This window comes from Aplidium turbinatum, chromosome 4 (assembly GCF_918807975.1).
Source record: "Aplidium turbinatum chromosome 4, kaAplTurb1.1, whole genome shotgun sequence".
Classification (NCBI taxonomy): Eukaryota; Metazoa; Chordata; class Ascidiacea; order Aplousobranchia; family Polyclinidae; genus Aplidium; species Aplidium turbinatum.
In genome coordinates, this window is record NC_137475.1 from 7,798,284 (window position 1) to 7,814,619 (window position 16,336).

Consider the following 16,336-nt stretch of genomic DNA (forward strand, 5'->3'; position numbering starts at 1 on the left):
TTGACTCCCAAGCTGTGTGGTTGTTGTTCTAAATCATTCCTTTTCTATTTGCAATAAAGTTACGTTTTTATCGATGACTTGATGGAGGTTTACTTACATTTTGTAAAAAAGTCTCTGCAGCTCTTTTGCAAAAATCACAACAAGATCTGTCTTTTCAGGTTATCATCAAACCAGATATACAAGCTGTGGGGCCAAAAGGTAGGCCACATTGTGTGCGTTATTCTGATGTAGTCATCGTTGTATGGTGTTAAATGTCATATGAACAGTTGTACAAGAATCAATCATCTTTTGTTTTTATCACTGGCTTGTTCTAAACTTGGTCCGCTGATACAAATTAGCTCTGTGACAACCCAGTCCAGAGAAGTTGCCTTTTTTATATCGTTTCAACGTCTGGCGACGTTGAAACGATGTAAAATCACAGTTTCTCTTCACTGGGAAGTTGTACACACTTACGGGATTCCGCATACAAAACACGGAGATCAATAAATCTACATTTCGTGATTTTCTTATCTTGACAATTTAAGTCTCGTATGTCCCTTTAAGCGTGCGGAATGATTGGTTAAAATTGATCACTGATAACAAAATTAAATGCTGCTTCTCAATTTTCGTTTTTATAACTAATCTCATTACACAACGACAACGTTCACAAACATCTTGTCTATAAGAAAATGATGGTGAATTCTTACTTGTCTTGCTCGTAGACCAGTGAAAGTAAATACCATTTCGATCCCATCCAGAACATCTAATCCAGAAACTTCTAATAAACTAAACAAAGCGAAAAGTTTCAATATTAAAAACTATATCTTTAAATGTTTGTTTAGAAAAATACTTTTAACAGTTGGAAATTTTGTGTTTTTGCATTTGTCGAATTGGAATGTCATTGGAAAATCCTGATAAAGCTGACTTTATAGTCTTTGTTTTGTTTTTCAAAGACACACATATTTTGACTAAAGACTTCGATAAAATCGGTTGACAGACATTTTTCACAAAAAAAGTTGATTTTGTTTTTTAGCAGCCGATTGTGGCAAGAACGCCACAGACTGTCGACCGTGGTCCCCGATTTTTGTTAAAACATACATTTTCCTTGTCCTGTAAATTCTCAAGGCACTTTTGTAAGGGAGAAATACCTTTTGTATTCGAGAAGACACGGTTGACACGTTCTTGAAATATGGAAGGATTGAAGGATTTCAACAACAAAACACGGCGTTTTGCTGCTATACCGATAACGATCACCACAGCTTAAGTGATCACAGATAAAATCAGAACTTTTTTTAAGCGATTTAGTCCAAGTTGCTTTTAGAAAAGAAACTACAGTTTGTCTAAGGTTACACTGGAGTGTTAATCTTAATAAAATGACTTTACTAAGACTACTTTTACAGCACATCTAAAATTACGAGCAGACTCAGAAAGTTCATGCTCTTTATGAAAGGGTCTGGATATTTTCATATCAGGCATTCGCTTAATCCTATTTACCATGTGGGCTTTGTGAACGTCCAATCATTGCCCATTGAATGTAAAAATACGAACAATACCGTAATTCACACCAGACAATCTCATGAAAGACTGACTTGCTAGTAAATCAGTTCTATTTTACGTAGATTTAGGCGTTGAATCGATGTAAAAAAGGTATGATTTGCTGGCTGGAGAGTTGGTTTGTCGTTGAGACAGTAACATCTTTGGCCTGTACATTGATGGACATTGTTTCAAACACGAATGTTACAAGATATCCGGAAAACAGATTTAAGTTGTGCTCAACATTCATTCAAAACTATTGAAAGTAACGTTTTACAGCTAAAAGTAACCAAACGTATTTCATTTATCAGGAGAGCCAGGGGACAAAGGTGAACCCGGTCAACCAGGGGCTGACGGAGAGACAGGAGAAACTGGACGGGATGGAAAACCAGGATTGGACGGAGCCGAGGTACAGGATTAACATCTATTTAAACCAGCCTGAAAAGCGCTTTATTTTCGAAAAGTGTGAAAAATACATCAATGCAGTGGAAAGTTTCTGCTGTACTCAGTAGAACGAGAACTACAAATAGTTTATTTGATGTTTTAGTTTTGTGGCTTTTAGTATTGATTATCAACATTTATTGTCTTTTTAACGTTCAATCTCTTCAATTGCATATGCTGTTCTCTAGTTACAATGATGCAGCGCTTTTAAGTAAAACTTCCTTTTTAGGGCCAAAAAGGCGAAAGAGGAGACACTGTAAGTATCCTTTCTTTTATGAAACCCTTCAAAATTAATTTGACCGTTTTCTTTTCAAAGCTATCTTCAAATCCTTGACGCTTACCTTCTGCGAGTGCTGTCTGCGGCAGAAAATTTGTCATTTTTACGTTTGTTGATGTTAAATCAATGTAAAAATGACAAATTTTGCTGTCTGGGGTTTCAAACAAACTCTTGTCCCATCTAGGCAGAGAATAGTTTGTTTTGTTTGATTTCGTTTCAACGTACACGTCGGTCTGGTTTGATTGTTTTTGAATTTGTCCTATCAATGATGGCAACTTTTCTCTTTGTTACCAAAAATGCTGCTCACTAGCAACGTTGAAACGATGTAAAATCGCAATGTTTGCTGTCTTTGATGCAACATTCAATCTCAAAGCCCAGTAAAAAAATCAAAAATGCTAAATGCCATCCAGTTTTTCACGACCGATAAATTTATTTCTCAACATACAATTCCTTGTGGGAAAATGGCTAATCGCAGTTGCTTCTCTGACTTCTTCTGGCTTAGCAAATAATGTTACTTTTTATAGATCTTAAGTAGGACAAGATTATTGATTTAAACTGCTACGTACACAAATGTCTAGAACAGCAGTATCCTTCACTTTGGCTAGCGAATGATGTTTTTTAACATTTGTATACCTTTGTAAAACGTTACTTTTTCAGAAAAGAAAAAGTAGACATTAGTTGAATAACATGACGCATTTTTTGTATACGTTTGGATTAACAACAAAATAAATAATTGCCAGTGTTTGTGTGGTGGACGAAAGTTAATTTATTGGTTATTTTTTTATCTAATGTCAACCCATCCCATGTTTGAACATGATTTGTTTGTGATTTTTTGAACTTGCGTGGTTGTTGAATTGTTGAGTTTAAAGCGAAAATATATTTAATACAGCTTACTTGTCTGTCTAACTTCACATGAGAGATGTTATTTTCACCTATACGCAATTTAAAATCTTAGTGGTCAATTTGAAAGTTATTGTTGAAACAATCAATCAGTGTTTCTCATAAGTGATGAATTTTAAAAAGAGCGGTTCTTTTGTTTTAGCAGAGAAACAGTTAAAAATGATTGGCAACTAAACAGCAAGTAACAAAAAGTAATTTGTGCCACTGCTGCGCCTAAAATGTACAGCATTGAAAGTAGTACGTTGTCATTATGCACAGAGGAAGATACCGCTATATTGAAACGTACCTTGGTCGTATCCTTACTTGTGCTTTTTCATACATCTGCTTTTTTTGTTTTTGATCTGATATATTATCGCTTTTGAAAACAATGCTTAATTAATGTACACTTGTTTACCATCAAGCGCTTCTGTATGTAGATTAAAGTTTTTTTACATTTTTGTAAACATACCTTCAATTGCTTAATTTATCTTGTATTTTTGTTTCAGGGGTTGCCAGGGGTTAGCACACAAGGTGAAGTAGGGGAAACCGGCCCCAGAGGACCCAAAGGAGAGCCCGGCGAAAGTGCACCTGCGGTAAGTAAGAAGTCCTATAAATGTAGGCAATCTTTTTACATAAAATTTCCATTGTCCGATTATAAAAAGTGACTGATGTTCTGTTGATCGATTAAACGGGGTCAAAATAACTTTTTTTAATTTGTAGGCAGGCACAATTTTACGCTGGTTTATTACCTTACGTTGGTTGTTTATTAAATGTCAATAACTTCTTTTTGCAGGTTTCTAGTCCTGCCGGCTCCAAGGTATGTTGTTGCAATGGAGGTTATATATATATATATTTTTTTTTTTTTAGTAAATATACTGTCAGTATGGTCTTTCTTTAATTGTAATGTCATTTTGTTAGCGCTTAAAGAGCGGTTATTTTCACGCCCGTTCATTGTAAAACTAACAAGTTTGTGGTTGGTACGAGTGAACTTTAAGTGAGCACTCCTTTTCCGCAATGACGTCGTCATGTTCTTGTCCGTTTAAGTGGCATTTTGTGACGTCACTTTGATGTAGGGAGAAAAGGGAGAGCCCGGAGACGATGGGGAAGACGGATCACCCGGAGAAGATGGAGAAGACGGCGAAGATGGTGCAAAGGTAATGCAGTAAAAACAATCTCGCTTTTTATATTTTATCACTGTCGTCATATACATACAGCATTCAGGAGCATACTTTACAGTTTACACTGTGCATATGGCGCTACATTTTTAAATATGTTTTATTGGTTTTGTTGATTGTGAAAGATAATACAGTTGCACTGCTTTCTTTAGGGTGAACGCGGAAAATCCATTGTAGGACCACCAGGGCCACCAGGCGAAGTATCAGTAAGTACTTGATTTGATTAAATTCAACATGTTCTTAAATCATATTAACAGCATTTACATTTATTGTCATTGATTTTAAAATCGCTAGCCATGTAAACATTCATATTATTACTCCTTTTGGGGCGCCCGAATTTCCTGCAGATTTATATGTGTAACTCAAATAATGCTTTTTCGTTAGATCCTCACCGATCAAGAGGGGTCTGGATTTGAGGTGAGATAAAAACTTGTAATGAACTTTTCAGTTGTCACGAGTTGTTTGTTATTTTAAACTTTTATTTCATAAGTTATTTTTATATAATATTTATTTTTGTTGTTGTCGCAACTTACTCCAAACTACGGATACGAAAGTATTTTGATTTTACAGTATTTAAATTTCAATACCTTAAACGTTTACCTAATTTAACCTTACTAGGGCATCCAAGGACCACCTGGACCCCCTGGACCCAAGGGCGAAGCAGGCGAAGCAGTTCAAGGCCCCAAGGGAGAAATGGGAGACCAAGGAAAACCGGTACGTCCCTGGTATAGCTATGTAAACATGTGGTCTGGTACGAAAATGTGTCGGCAGGAGATTAGGCCTCTGCTTTCACAGCTAGGCCGACATGGAATCATGAGAACAAGAGATGCACTGTCGAGTTACGCAAGGCTGAAACCGATGTCTGCTACTGTTGCTTTTTTCTAAATGCAAATAAGCAAACAAGCCAAAATATATTGTAAAGAAAGAACAGCATCTAACAAACCGGTGAAATGCAGCAAGAACTGAATGGTCCCAGTTTTGTAGACAAATGTTTATCTCACAGTTAAGTCCACAAGACATTACGCCATTTAATTTCACTGTAGTTTGAAGTCCATTCATGAACTATTGTGATAGAGTAAAACGTTGCTTGTAAAAGCGGTGAATATCAGTCCACTGCTTTATGAGTCAAAATAATACAATATACTCTCTTTTCTTTTCTTGAAAGACCGGTCTAAGTAATTATACACTGTTTACCGTCAGTCTTTAATCTGATTTTAATTAATTTTCGTGTCACCTGATGTGAACCTGTGCCGGTGTATGTACTGTATGCGTGTGGTTGTGTAACTTGTATTTGGTTTCTCTGATCCGCATGACTTCAGTTATCGTTTGATTTTGTCACTTTGTGTAGATTTCACATACAAAAAGGCTTTATTGTTACGAATAGGTTAGTTTATGGTCAGAAAACAATGCAGCTTTATCATTAATATGGTGATTCTAAAACCACTTGTAGAGATTGTATCCTGTAATTGCGATTTAATAATAATTGAATGTGATTACACTTCCTCAATTAAAAAAAATTCAACATTATCATTACATGCTTGTTAATTGTCTATAGAGAAACGATGTTTTTATGTTTTTTGGCGGATATCTGATGTGGTTTTACGACAGGGCCGTGATGGAACTGACGGAACAAACGGAACTGACGGAAGAGACGGAGTTCCCGGAAGCAATGTAAGTGGGTTTGAGTAATAATTTCGTTTAAATAAGGGTTTTGGTTTAGCCGAAAACGTTTGACTGTTTAAGCTATTCGTAAATATGTGGAATGGAACATATTCTTATAATCTTCAACCCTGTTGTGTTGTTGTGTCTTGCCTGGCTGTGGGATAAGGAAGTAAACTCGCTCCGGAACCTGCGTATCGAAAGATCCTGTCAAAACCTACTCGCATGTATTGTTGGTTGGTTGCTTCTTTTCTCTTCTATGTATTAACTTACGTTTGATTGGCTCAGTGGTGGAGTGGTAAGATTGGTTGCTCGGCGGTCGAAAGGACATCAGTTCGATCCTCGCTAAAAGCACAAGTTTTTTAATTTTGAAGAACACCCCTTGAAGCTGAACTTGATCATTCCTTACTTTCCTGGCCGCATCATTTAAAGTTCGGCAGACGTAAAACATTATGCGCATCATAAGCTTTCTGATATTTCGTTCGCTGAAACAATTTCGCGTGATGTTGAGAAAAGAATATATTAAAGATGTTGAAAAGATACCATACTCTTTGACTAATGGTTAAATTAAATCTGTTAACATTTTTCACATATTGCAGGCAGCTCTATAACCACTAGACAAGGAGCAACATGTTTAAATAAAATTATTATAGTTACGATATATAAAATGGCAGCTTGTCTGTCTAGCTTATAGCATTAATGAAAATATGATGAAAGTTTTATTTTTATAAATTCTCTTTTTTTTCCTACTTTCATTGTCTTTTGTTTCTTCTTTTTTCTCATCAGCTTTCAGTGCAGCAGTTTGCAAAGCTATTTCGTCAGTGGCACAGTGTTGCCCATGGGTCCGATTCTCATGAAAAATCACCTTCCGATGCTTTTTCTCGTTTTTCTTCTTCTTCGGTAATTCTTTACGTTTTATTTTCTTCACAAAAAGTGGCTTAATTTTAGTTGCCGCATTTGCAGTTAGGGTTACCCTCGTGAATTTCTATGTTCTTTCAAAATAAATGTTGATTGTACAAAATTAAAGACTACTTTTCTTTATCTTAGCTGCCTTCATAGGATTTCCAATAAAAAGAAGCAACAAAAATATCTATAAATAATAAAAACATAATTTGAATCCACATTAAAGGGAAGTTTTTCTATCTAAATAAGTTTTCGATTTCTGCAAAAGTTCGCTTCATAGAGTTTCTAGTTTTTCTGGTGTATTTAATGAGCAGTTTTTCCTTGTTTAAAAAGTTGAATAGCTTTACCTTTCTTATTTTTTACTTTCGTTCTCATTGGTCTTACTTAGACGATTTGAAAGTGAATAAATGTATAAAGTTGTTTCTCTCTTCTGGTGCTTCACCTCCCATTGTTCTTTCGTTTTTCTTGTTTTCTGCAAAAAGTCCTCCATGAAACATTTGCTTCCTCCTGCTCACTACGCCCGTTCTCCTTCTCGCTCTCAGTTCTCCACTAATCTTCAAGATGTTGGAGCCGGTTTAGCTGGTCCTGGGAGCAACTTCCGGCTGTTGGTGAGTTCAGAGATTAATGTCACTGAGGAAAAGACTCTTAATATTATGCTTTTCTACTCTTTTCTATTCTTTTCTTTTACATCTCATTGAGCTAACGGTTATTGAGCTGAATCACTTTAAAAAAATGTTGTTTTTTTGTTGCTTTTTAAAACAATTTAACATGGTCAACTATTTCAGGGCAAGCCTGGAGTATCGGGACCTCAAGGTGTTATGGGTGCCAAGGTAAGTAATATAGAAGGGTTCAATTTTGTGTTTTGCCACAGTTGGAATGTATAAAGGTGGAACAAAATTATTGGGAAAAATTAGTTTTAAAAGCGAACTTGGTGACGCTTTTACTTTGCAAAAAGTACCACAACATCATTACGAGAAAGCATTGCATTAGAACATTTATTTGAAATCTTGCATCCGGTTTGGTGTTTGATTTCTGCAAGATCAGTTTATTTTATTTGAAATATTGATTTTGTTTCAGTCGTTTTCATTCTTTGAACATTTTTTTCGTGATTTAAATTTCATTGTTTGGAATTTTAAAGGGTGAGCCCGGAAACGACGGTGCCCCTGGACTTCCTGGACCCCCCGGCCTACCAGGTGTTTGCCAAGCATCCTTGCCACCAGGTGAGTAACGTCTGAGAAATGTCGTTTTGTTGATGTTATTCTTATGTAATGCGACGTTTCTTGTCCCCAAATTTCTGCAAAGCAAGGAGGGTGGATTGTGTTGTTATAATTGTTTCATTGTGAAATTTCATTGATGCCAAAATTTCTAAAACCTTTTTAAGTTTGAACTTTTACGTTTTTATTGTAAAATTATTTCTTTTTCGAAAAAGAAAAAAAACAAAACAAAAAATGATTCTAATAAATAAAGTTGACCTTGTTAATTTATCAGCGGAATTGTCCGGATTTAAGATCGATATCTTTTGCTCAAAGATCACATGAGATTTAGGAAACAATGGTATGTCAGTTGAGATTACTTTAAACTTGGATTCGCCTTCTGACAGAACTCACATTTTTGCCTTTATTCAATGCCATTGCTTTTCATTTGTTCTCTGCGTTTTGTGATGTTGTTTGCAGATTGTTATCAGCTCTGTGACCAGGCGAGCGTTAAAGAAACATGAGATTTAAAGGGTGTAGCTTACACTGTGCCAACATGAGTTTTACTTTTAAGTCTCAACTGAACACTAATTAGCAACATGTTTTTCTTTGCACAAAAATTTCAACACAAAAGTTTTTTTGAACAACTTTTTTGCAAAGTGGTAATTGCCACAAGATTTCTTTTCAGTTTCGTAGAAATCTTGAATAAGTCTTTGGAATAGCACCAACCGTTATTTTAGAAGCTTCAAACATGATATTCCCTGTTCGAGCCTTGCAGCTCTATTAGTTTCTACAAAACTTAACAGTGTTATTGATTAAACTGAGTTTGAAAGTTTGATTTTGGTTATGACAGTTTTAAGCGTTTTGAACGTTTGTTACATACAATGCAATGATTTGATCAATTTCTTGTCTTGTGATTGAATAAATATCGAAGAAATGTTAAATTTTGTAAAGACCCTCCACTTTATAAAGTAGATTTTTATCGTTGTTGCAAAAGAGATATCAGCAAGGTTGGCTGCAGAGTATCAGAAAATCATCGTAAATCAAGAGCTTCGCTTTTAGTGATTAAATTTGAAGGCTTTAATTTACTTTTTATCGATTTGAGTCAAAAAACAAATGCTACCAGGTTTATCAAACAAAAAGATGCTTCCTTTGCGCCGATGCGTAACTTCGACCACCGTCAACTGCCTTTTTGGAAGCTAATTTTTTTCCTTGTCAATTTTGACACTTCCAAAAACTTGTTGTTTTAATATGCTTGATGATGTTGCAAATACAATAAATTTTAGAACAAGACGCCACATTTTTGTTTTGTGGCATTGAACAAAATCGAGTCCTGGATGGAAAGAAGTAAACTTTTTTGTTATTATGACGTAGATGATGACGATTCTGCTGGCGAGTTGAGCGGAGACGGAAAGAACGGAAGAGTCGGTGGTTGCTCTGTAGGTCCTGCTGGACCAGCTGGACAGGCAGGACTTCCTGGGGCCCAGGTGGGAAAAGTTATGAATCACTTACTCGAAAACAGTGGGACTTTAAATTTCCGTAATATTGTAGCAGCTGTGAACAATCTTTGGACCATGCTGCGACAATGTTTCTATAACCGCTTTGCTTACAATTGATATGGTAAGAACCAGATTTTCATACGCCAGCAAAAGCAGGTAATGACGATGGTTCGCGGTTGCATTTCAATTCATTGTTCAATGAAATCTTGGGGAAAGAATGCCTTACTGAGGACGTCATAGCAATTTTATGCCAAAACGTGAACGTGTTTGACGCACTCTGCCAAGAAGATTATAATTTTCATCTGCAATTACGCCAGCAAGATTAGATTTTTAGCGCAAAAATATAAGTTTTCTCAAGATTTCAAATTTTCATTTAAATCTTCATTAAAGACGTTTACGTCCTGTCTACTGTCTACCCTGAAACACGTTTGTTTATGCCCAGGTTTGAGCTTATTTTTTAAATGGTTGACATATTTCAGATTATTACGCTGTGGGCTTATTACGCTTGACATCACGCCATTTATTTGCTGCTTTGTGGAGCCATGGCCATCTGGAGATGCGGCCTGATTTGTCACATTATGCAGATTTTGATTACAGCTACTGCTAGTGTTTGACTGACATTTTCTGAGATGCTTTTACTTTTTGCGGTTTCCTAATGACATAAAACTTTTTTGTTGCCTTGGGGAAGCAGTAGCAAATGAGAAAAAGTAAGTTGAAAAACGCAAAATCAGACTGTTATTGAAAATTAACAGTCTGACTAAAATCTTCGAAATCAAGTTTTCTTTGTTTTTCAACATGTGAGGATGTTAAAACCTATTGTGTCATCTGGGGAAAAGAATAAAGTAAGCGTAAAAATCTAATTTTTAGGAAAATTTATTTAAACGTTCGCCCAAAGTTAAAAAAACCTGGAAATTTCTGCAAAATGTGACAAATCAGGCCATATCTTTAGGTGGCCATGGTGGAGCCTATTCCAAAATCAAATTCTTATGCACCTCTATTGTTTTAAGATCAAATCGAAAAAGCTAACTTAATGCTAAAAACACTGTTTTATCGGTTAACGAAATGTTTATTTTCGCACTTTTTCAGGGACCTGCTGGACCCCAAGGCCCCGCAGGAGCCAATGGTGCTGAAGGGCCACAGGTGTGTATAAAAAACTGACTTATAAATACCTACATGCATTAACTTTCACTGATTTTCTGCAGTCGATCTTAATTTGTTTTTGTTCACAAATACTTTTCAAACATGTTAATATTTTCTCTCTCTTTCTTCTTTAAATACTCTTCCTATAGCCCGAGGATTTACACCTGAAAACAGAGCAAATTTAGCAGCAGCTTTGCTTGTTTCCTAATCTTTATCTACACTCAACATAAGACATAATTCAACGCAATATGCTGTACGTAATTGCTGTAATATGCTGTACGTACACCCTCGACATGAGGATTAATTCATGGCCTGTATAATCAAAACTGCTTGATGATGACGATGAAACATTTGCATCAGTAGAATATCGGAACGACTCTTATAAATATGATCATTTGCAGGGCGATACCGGTGTGCCAGGGCAACAAGGGATTAAAGGAGATACAGGACCACAGGTACAACTATTTTACGATTTTTTTCATTAATTCGGTATTAAACGTTTAGTCGAACAAGAAGGTGTTTCTCGTCAGTCGAGTGTAGCAAGAATTCAGGGATATACACGTGTTTCACCCATGAGGCTGGGCTCATCAGTATCGCACCACTAATTCTTGCCACATAGTTCTTTTCTCAACCGCTGCTTTTGTCAGTCAATTGAATCCTTTTTTGGGGAAAGTCTTGATGGCTAGTGTGGAGGCTACACCGGTATGGTTAGCGAAACACAATGCTCGCTGTTCTACAGTACAGTGAGTAGGCAGGCAGTGCGGACGCCAAGAAGATAGCTCCTTATCAACTGAACAAGAAGGTGGTGATGAAACTACAAAATTTGATTTGTTTTTCATCGTTTTTCAAAATATTTTCCCCTCACTTCACTGTTTGAGCCCTGTGTCACTAACGCATTTTGTGAAGAGATTTTACTTTTCTTTTATTTCAGGGCCCTGAAGGACCACAAGGACCTGCTGGGCCACAAGTAAGTTTGAAGCAATAAGTTTCGGTTTTAACAACTTGTACTAACCACTTCATAAGAATAGAGACAAATTTGAAAGTATTTTTTACTGGCATTCAGACAGTATGATGTAAATTCTTTTGACTTTATCTAGCCTTAGGGCCTTGTACTGCAAGTCGGTCTTATCATCTCTGAACTTGTAAATAAATGAACAGGATTAACTTTGGTTAGCTACAAAAATAAATCTATCAAGACGGTTTTGTGTCAAAACATTCCGTCTTTGGATTTTGTTGCTGTGATCATTACGGCGCCGCTTGCTCTTGTTACATTAAGCATGGGTTCAACCTTCAAAAGCAACAAGAAGACGCAGAAAAAGACTCTTTATCTATTTTGCCAACAACGCTGAGAGTTCAGCTTCAAATTCCAGTTTACAACGGTTGTTTGACAGCAATGAACGGCGCTTGATGGTTAAAATAAAAAGTGGCAGGTCCAGATATGGATTTGCTTTGAAAGTGCCATCATGTGGTTATGGTCCGATGCGCTTGAGCGGTTCTTGTTTGACGGCTTTTTGTCATTGCTTTTGAATAACCTTTCTGAATGATAATTTAGAGTCGACTTTTGTCTGCTAAATTGCTATTTGCTACAACTTCCGCTCATATCTAGTAATTTTTTAATGGACCACCCGCTGTGTCAGCCAGTTTAAAGCGGTTTAAACCGGATGCAAATGCCAATAGCACGTACCAACCACTCAATGACTGCAAGGTTGTTCTGATTACAATTCAAGTTAGAGGTTTTTCAGGAATACGAAAAGATTACATCACTTGTCTTAGAGTTCATAGCTTCTTTGAACTCGTTTACATTTTTTCGCTACAACGTAAATATACTTTGCTCTTGACTCAGGGACCTGCTGGAAAAGACGGAAGAAATGGGGATAACGGACAAATGGGGCTTGTGGGACCAAAAGGAGACGTTGGGCCCCAGGGACCACCGGTATGAATTCTGTAAATGCTTTAATTGCCTCTTCTAATTTTTCTTTCTATATTGTTAAGGTCGGAATTTTATCTTGTAAACTCAAAAGTTTCTTCTTTTCGAAGCATCAATTTTCAACTGGCATGTTTAAAAACTTGTCTTTTTACATTAACAATTAAATTTGCATTCCTTCTAGGGACCCCCAGGCCCATCAGGAGGTTCATCGGATGAATTTGACGTTGGGCAGGTGATTTAGCAGTTTTTGTAAATCAGTGTTCTTGTGCCAAAGTTGAGAAGCATTCTGAAATTTTCGGACAGCTTTTTCTGTGTAGACGTGTTGGATGTTTTTTTGTATTCAAAGATTTTGCTCAAACTCACTTAGTTTTGTTGCACTCATATAATTATATTCGATTATATGTTTGGGTGCGGATGGCGATACTGGAAGTTAACTTTCTATAATTTATCTCGACAGATTGGCTTAGCTTGTAAATGTGTATTTGAATTTACCGAAAAAAGCTATTAGGTTTAACAAAGTTGTTAAATGCTAAACGCCGTAAATTATATTGTTTTTACTTTTTATTCAATGTTTAAACATGAATGCAAACATGGATGCAAAAAAAAGACAGATCTTGTTAGTGGAGGGAAGCACAGTAGCTCATTTATTACATTGAAAACAGAATAAAGAAATGGTTTTGGCAACCCTTTACAGCACTTGACACCGCGCAACGTTCAGATCTATCGCTGTATTTTAAAAAATCTTGTTTATGCTCCTTAATTTGACTGTTTATAGTTTTTTAGTTTTTAGATGGTGTTTGAACGTAAAACGTTTAAAAAAAGACAGGATACAAATAATTAACAAAAACAATTTTTACCCTCAGGGACAAAAAGGTGAGAAAGGAGAAGCTGGGGTCATGATTGGTCCAGACGGGAACATGATGACGGGGGAGAAAGGGGAACAAGGAGAAGCCGGCGAAAGGGTTTGTGAAAAATATTTCTTCTTCAAGAGCTACGGAAAAAGTATTCTGCATTTGCAATCATTGGAAAAATAGTGTTTTCCCACGCCAAGTTAAATTTTTGAAATGCTTTATGCTAATGTTAATAGGTAAAATTGCAGCAAAAAAACTAAAAAAAAATTCAACAACTGTCAAGAAAACGGCAAATAGTTTTGAAAGTCATTTAATTCATCCATCACTTTTTGGGCTTTTTGTAAAAGTTTAATATCAATTTTTAGGGCCCCAGAGGGCTCCCAGGACAGCCGGGAGACAAAGGAGACATGGGGATGCCTGGAAGAAGAGTAAGTTTTTATCAATAGTAAAAATATTAGCAAGGTTATCAGGTTTTTCAATAATCAACAGTTTCTTCTTTTTTACTTGAAACAAGCCTGCACTGCCGTTTCTGTGGAGTGATAGCATGCGGATTACGTGTGTTTTGTTAGCTTATCAAGCTGTAATCTGAGCCTGCAGCCGGCTTTCTCAAGAAAATACAAGCGCAGCAAAGTGAACGACTATTTTCATAGCGTTTTCAATATCTGCAGTTATCTGATTTAGAATGTCGATAAGATAAAGATTTTTGGTCTGATAATTTGCTAAAATCGGTGTCGGATATCCAAATTTGATATCTACTGTATGTGTATCTTCATGTTAATCGTATATCAGTCACATAGCAATAAATTGTCGCCATTATTTGGCAGGGTTCTCCCGGTGCCGCTGGATCTAGAGGTTTGCAGGTGAGATGTCAAAAGTTATCTTAGATCCCAGACGGAAAATAAATTTTTATTTCATTAACATTTTGTTATAGATTTCATTAAATCAATGCAAAAAAGACCTGATTTGCTGACTGGAATGTTATCTTTGTTATATTTGGTTCATCTGCACAATTATTAATGTGTTGGTAAATAAGTAGAATACAGGAGCAATGTTTGCTACTTTTCAATTTCTGGTGAAAGCATTTCCTGGGTATTTACGTTCTTTTACATCAATTTTGTTCGACATTTTAGTGTCAGTTATCGTCATTACGCGTTATGTTTGAGTTGCCATTTCATATCCAACCCTAACAAGCAGACAGACTTTTTTCAATGCTCTCCTCGCTTCTCTATCTATTAACTTCACAGCTACTTTATGCTAAAATAATTAAAACATCCTCTGCATGTATTTCAGGGTCCTCGTGGTTTTGCCGTGAGTATTGTTATTAATTTCGCCGTTATATGTTTCTGTACTTTCCTCTTAAATTAATGTTTGAAAGTTAGCTGTTTCTCAATATGATGTTGGTGTAGCACTATTGATGGTATCATGGTAATTTTAAGTCGTCTGTTTTTTTAAATAAGAATATGCTTTCATGCTTGTCAGTCACCTAAAAACTTTTACAGCCTGTTCCAACCTAATTGGGAACATCAGAAGGGACCTATTTCAAATAGAATTTGAATCTATTTGAATAAGAACCTTCTGATGAGCTCAATTCGGGTTAAACAGTTTGTAGCCTAATGGTTTTTAGATGACTGGCAATGCGGGTCTACCACAATTTTTTGTTATTCTTCTGTGTTATGCTGTACGCGGCAATAAAACTTTATTTTTTTGTATTAAAACAGGGCGAGCCTGGCAAAGATGGACGACCAGGAAGAGATGTAAGTTAAGGATTTCTATTATTTCTTCATTAACTTTTCAAAGATATTTGAAACTTGCAGCTAATATTGTTGACGGTATAATTGTCGAGTTTAAATCTTTTTAGATGCTAAAATTCTTTTGAAAAATAGATCATGGATTATTTTGCAAATTCCAATGATACTCTAATTTTAAATATTAATCTAACGATTGCAATAAATGAGCGAATGCAGCAACGATTAGTTGGCCTGGTACTCTGGTGCACAAGTTTAGAGTTGCGAGTTTTTATTTTTGTCTTTCAGTTTTTTGGCAGGTTTTTTAATCTGTTTTTTCGTCATGGCAAGTTTTGATCTGGCAACTCTGAACTAACCACGTACCCCACTTGGCAGACAACGAAGTGCTGTCAGGAATATTGTTTTTCTAATGTATTAGTATTACAATAAGTGTAAAACACATTTAAACTTGGGTTTCTTTTCGTGCAGGGTGTAATTGGACCCCCTGGACCACCTGTGAGTAAACTCAACATTTTATGACTTTTTGCAGTTTCATGCTTGATAGCTGTCTTTGCAACTTCAGATAAATTCTACTTAAATGAAATTGGCTTAGTTAAAGCGATCAACAAATGCGTTAGAAAAATGTAGTGTTGTGCAGTGACAATTTGGCATCCCTGAAGTTGCTTACCAGCACCTCTTGCATCTAGAGTCGGCAAATGCAAGACTAATATCATGATAAACGGATAAAATCAAGCAACAATATTATGTTCAGTGGTAGTTTAAATTATCTCAATATTACAAATTAATGAATTGCATTTTGTGTGCAATTAAAATACGCACATTTTGCTTTGACGTTGCAAAAGCCAAAGAATTGCCGCAGAAAAACAATATTTTTACGAGGTATATTGCTGTTCTTTTCAGGGATCTGGTGGTGGAATCTTTGGCGGCTCACAAGGCGAAAAAGTAAGTGATCTTTAGACTTAGGCCTACAGCAGTTTTTGTTTCACGACCCAAACATACACAACGAGCAAAGTGGTTGGAACACTGGATAAATTTGAATGAAAAAAAGCCCAATCTAGAGAAACTAAATTAGTAGGTTACATGTTCAAAACTACTTCGTAATCTTCGCGTGTGCTAAAAATACAATTAAAACAAT

At 36.1% G+C, this 16,336-nt stretch overlaps 1 protein-coding gene across 3 annotated transcripts in view; it reads left to right on the forward strand.

The window, feature by feature from the left end:
* The window catches only part of LOC145769307 (uncharacterized), a 56,850-nt gene that overhangs the window by 34,361 nt on the left and 6,153 nt on the right, over positions 1 to 16,336 (forward strand). For all 3 annotated transcript variants that reach the window (XM_082580900.1, XM_082580899.1, XM_082580901.1), the window contains 25 exons: positions 159 to 198; positions 1,824 to 1,921; positions 2,183 to 2,209; positions 3,616 to 3,702; positions 3,903 to 3,926; positions 4,183 to 4,263; positions 4,437 to 4,490; positions 4,669 to 4,701; positions 4,903 to 4,998; positions 5,893 to 5,955; positions 7,632 to 7,676; positions 7,985 to 8,066; positions 9,414 to 9,526; positions 10,625 to 10,678; positions 11,080 to 11,133; positions 11,610 to 11,645; positions 12,522 to 12,611; positions 12,787 to 12,837; positions 13,469 to 13,567; positions 13,822 to 13,884; positions 14,281 to 14,316; positions 14,747 to 14,764; positions 15,175 to 15,210; positions 15,670 to 15,696; positions 16,102 to 16,143. In XM_082580900.1, coding sequence (XP_082437026.1) covers positions 159 to 198; positions 1,824 to 1,921; positions 2,183 to 2,209; positions 3,616 to 3,702; positions 3,903 to 3,926; positions 4,183 to 4,263; positions 4,437 to 4,490; positions 4,669 to 4,701; positions 4,903 to 4,998; positions 5,893 to 5,955; positions 7,632 to 7,676; positions 7,985 to 8,066; positions 9,414 to 9,526; positions 10,625 to 10,678; positions 11,080 to 11,133; positions 11,610 to 11,645; positions 12,522 to 12,611; positions 12,787 to 12,837; positions 13,469 to 13,567; positions 13,822 to 13,884; positions 14,281 to 14,316; positions 14,747 to 14,764; positions 15,175 to 15,210; positions 15,670 to 15,696; positions 16,102 to 16,143 — 1,449 coding nt within the window. The remainder of the gene's footprint in view (positions 1 to 158; positions 199 to 1,823; positions 1,922 to 2,182; positions 2,210 to 3,615; positions 3,703 to 3,902; positions 3,927 to 4,182; positions 4,264 to 4,436; positions 4,491 to 4,668; positions 4,702 to 4,902; positions 4,999 to 5,892; positions 5,956 to 7,631; positions 7,677 to 7,984; positions 8,067 to 9,413; positions 9,527 to 10,624; positions 10,679 to 11,079; positions 11,134 to 11,609; positions 11,646 to 12,521; positions 12,612 to 12,786; positions 12,838 to 13,468; positions 13,568 to 13,821; positions 13,885 to 14,280; positions 14,317 to 14,746; positions 14,765 to 15,174; positions 15,211 to 15,669; positions 15,697 to 16,101; positions 16,144 to 16,336) is intronic.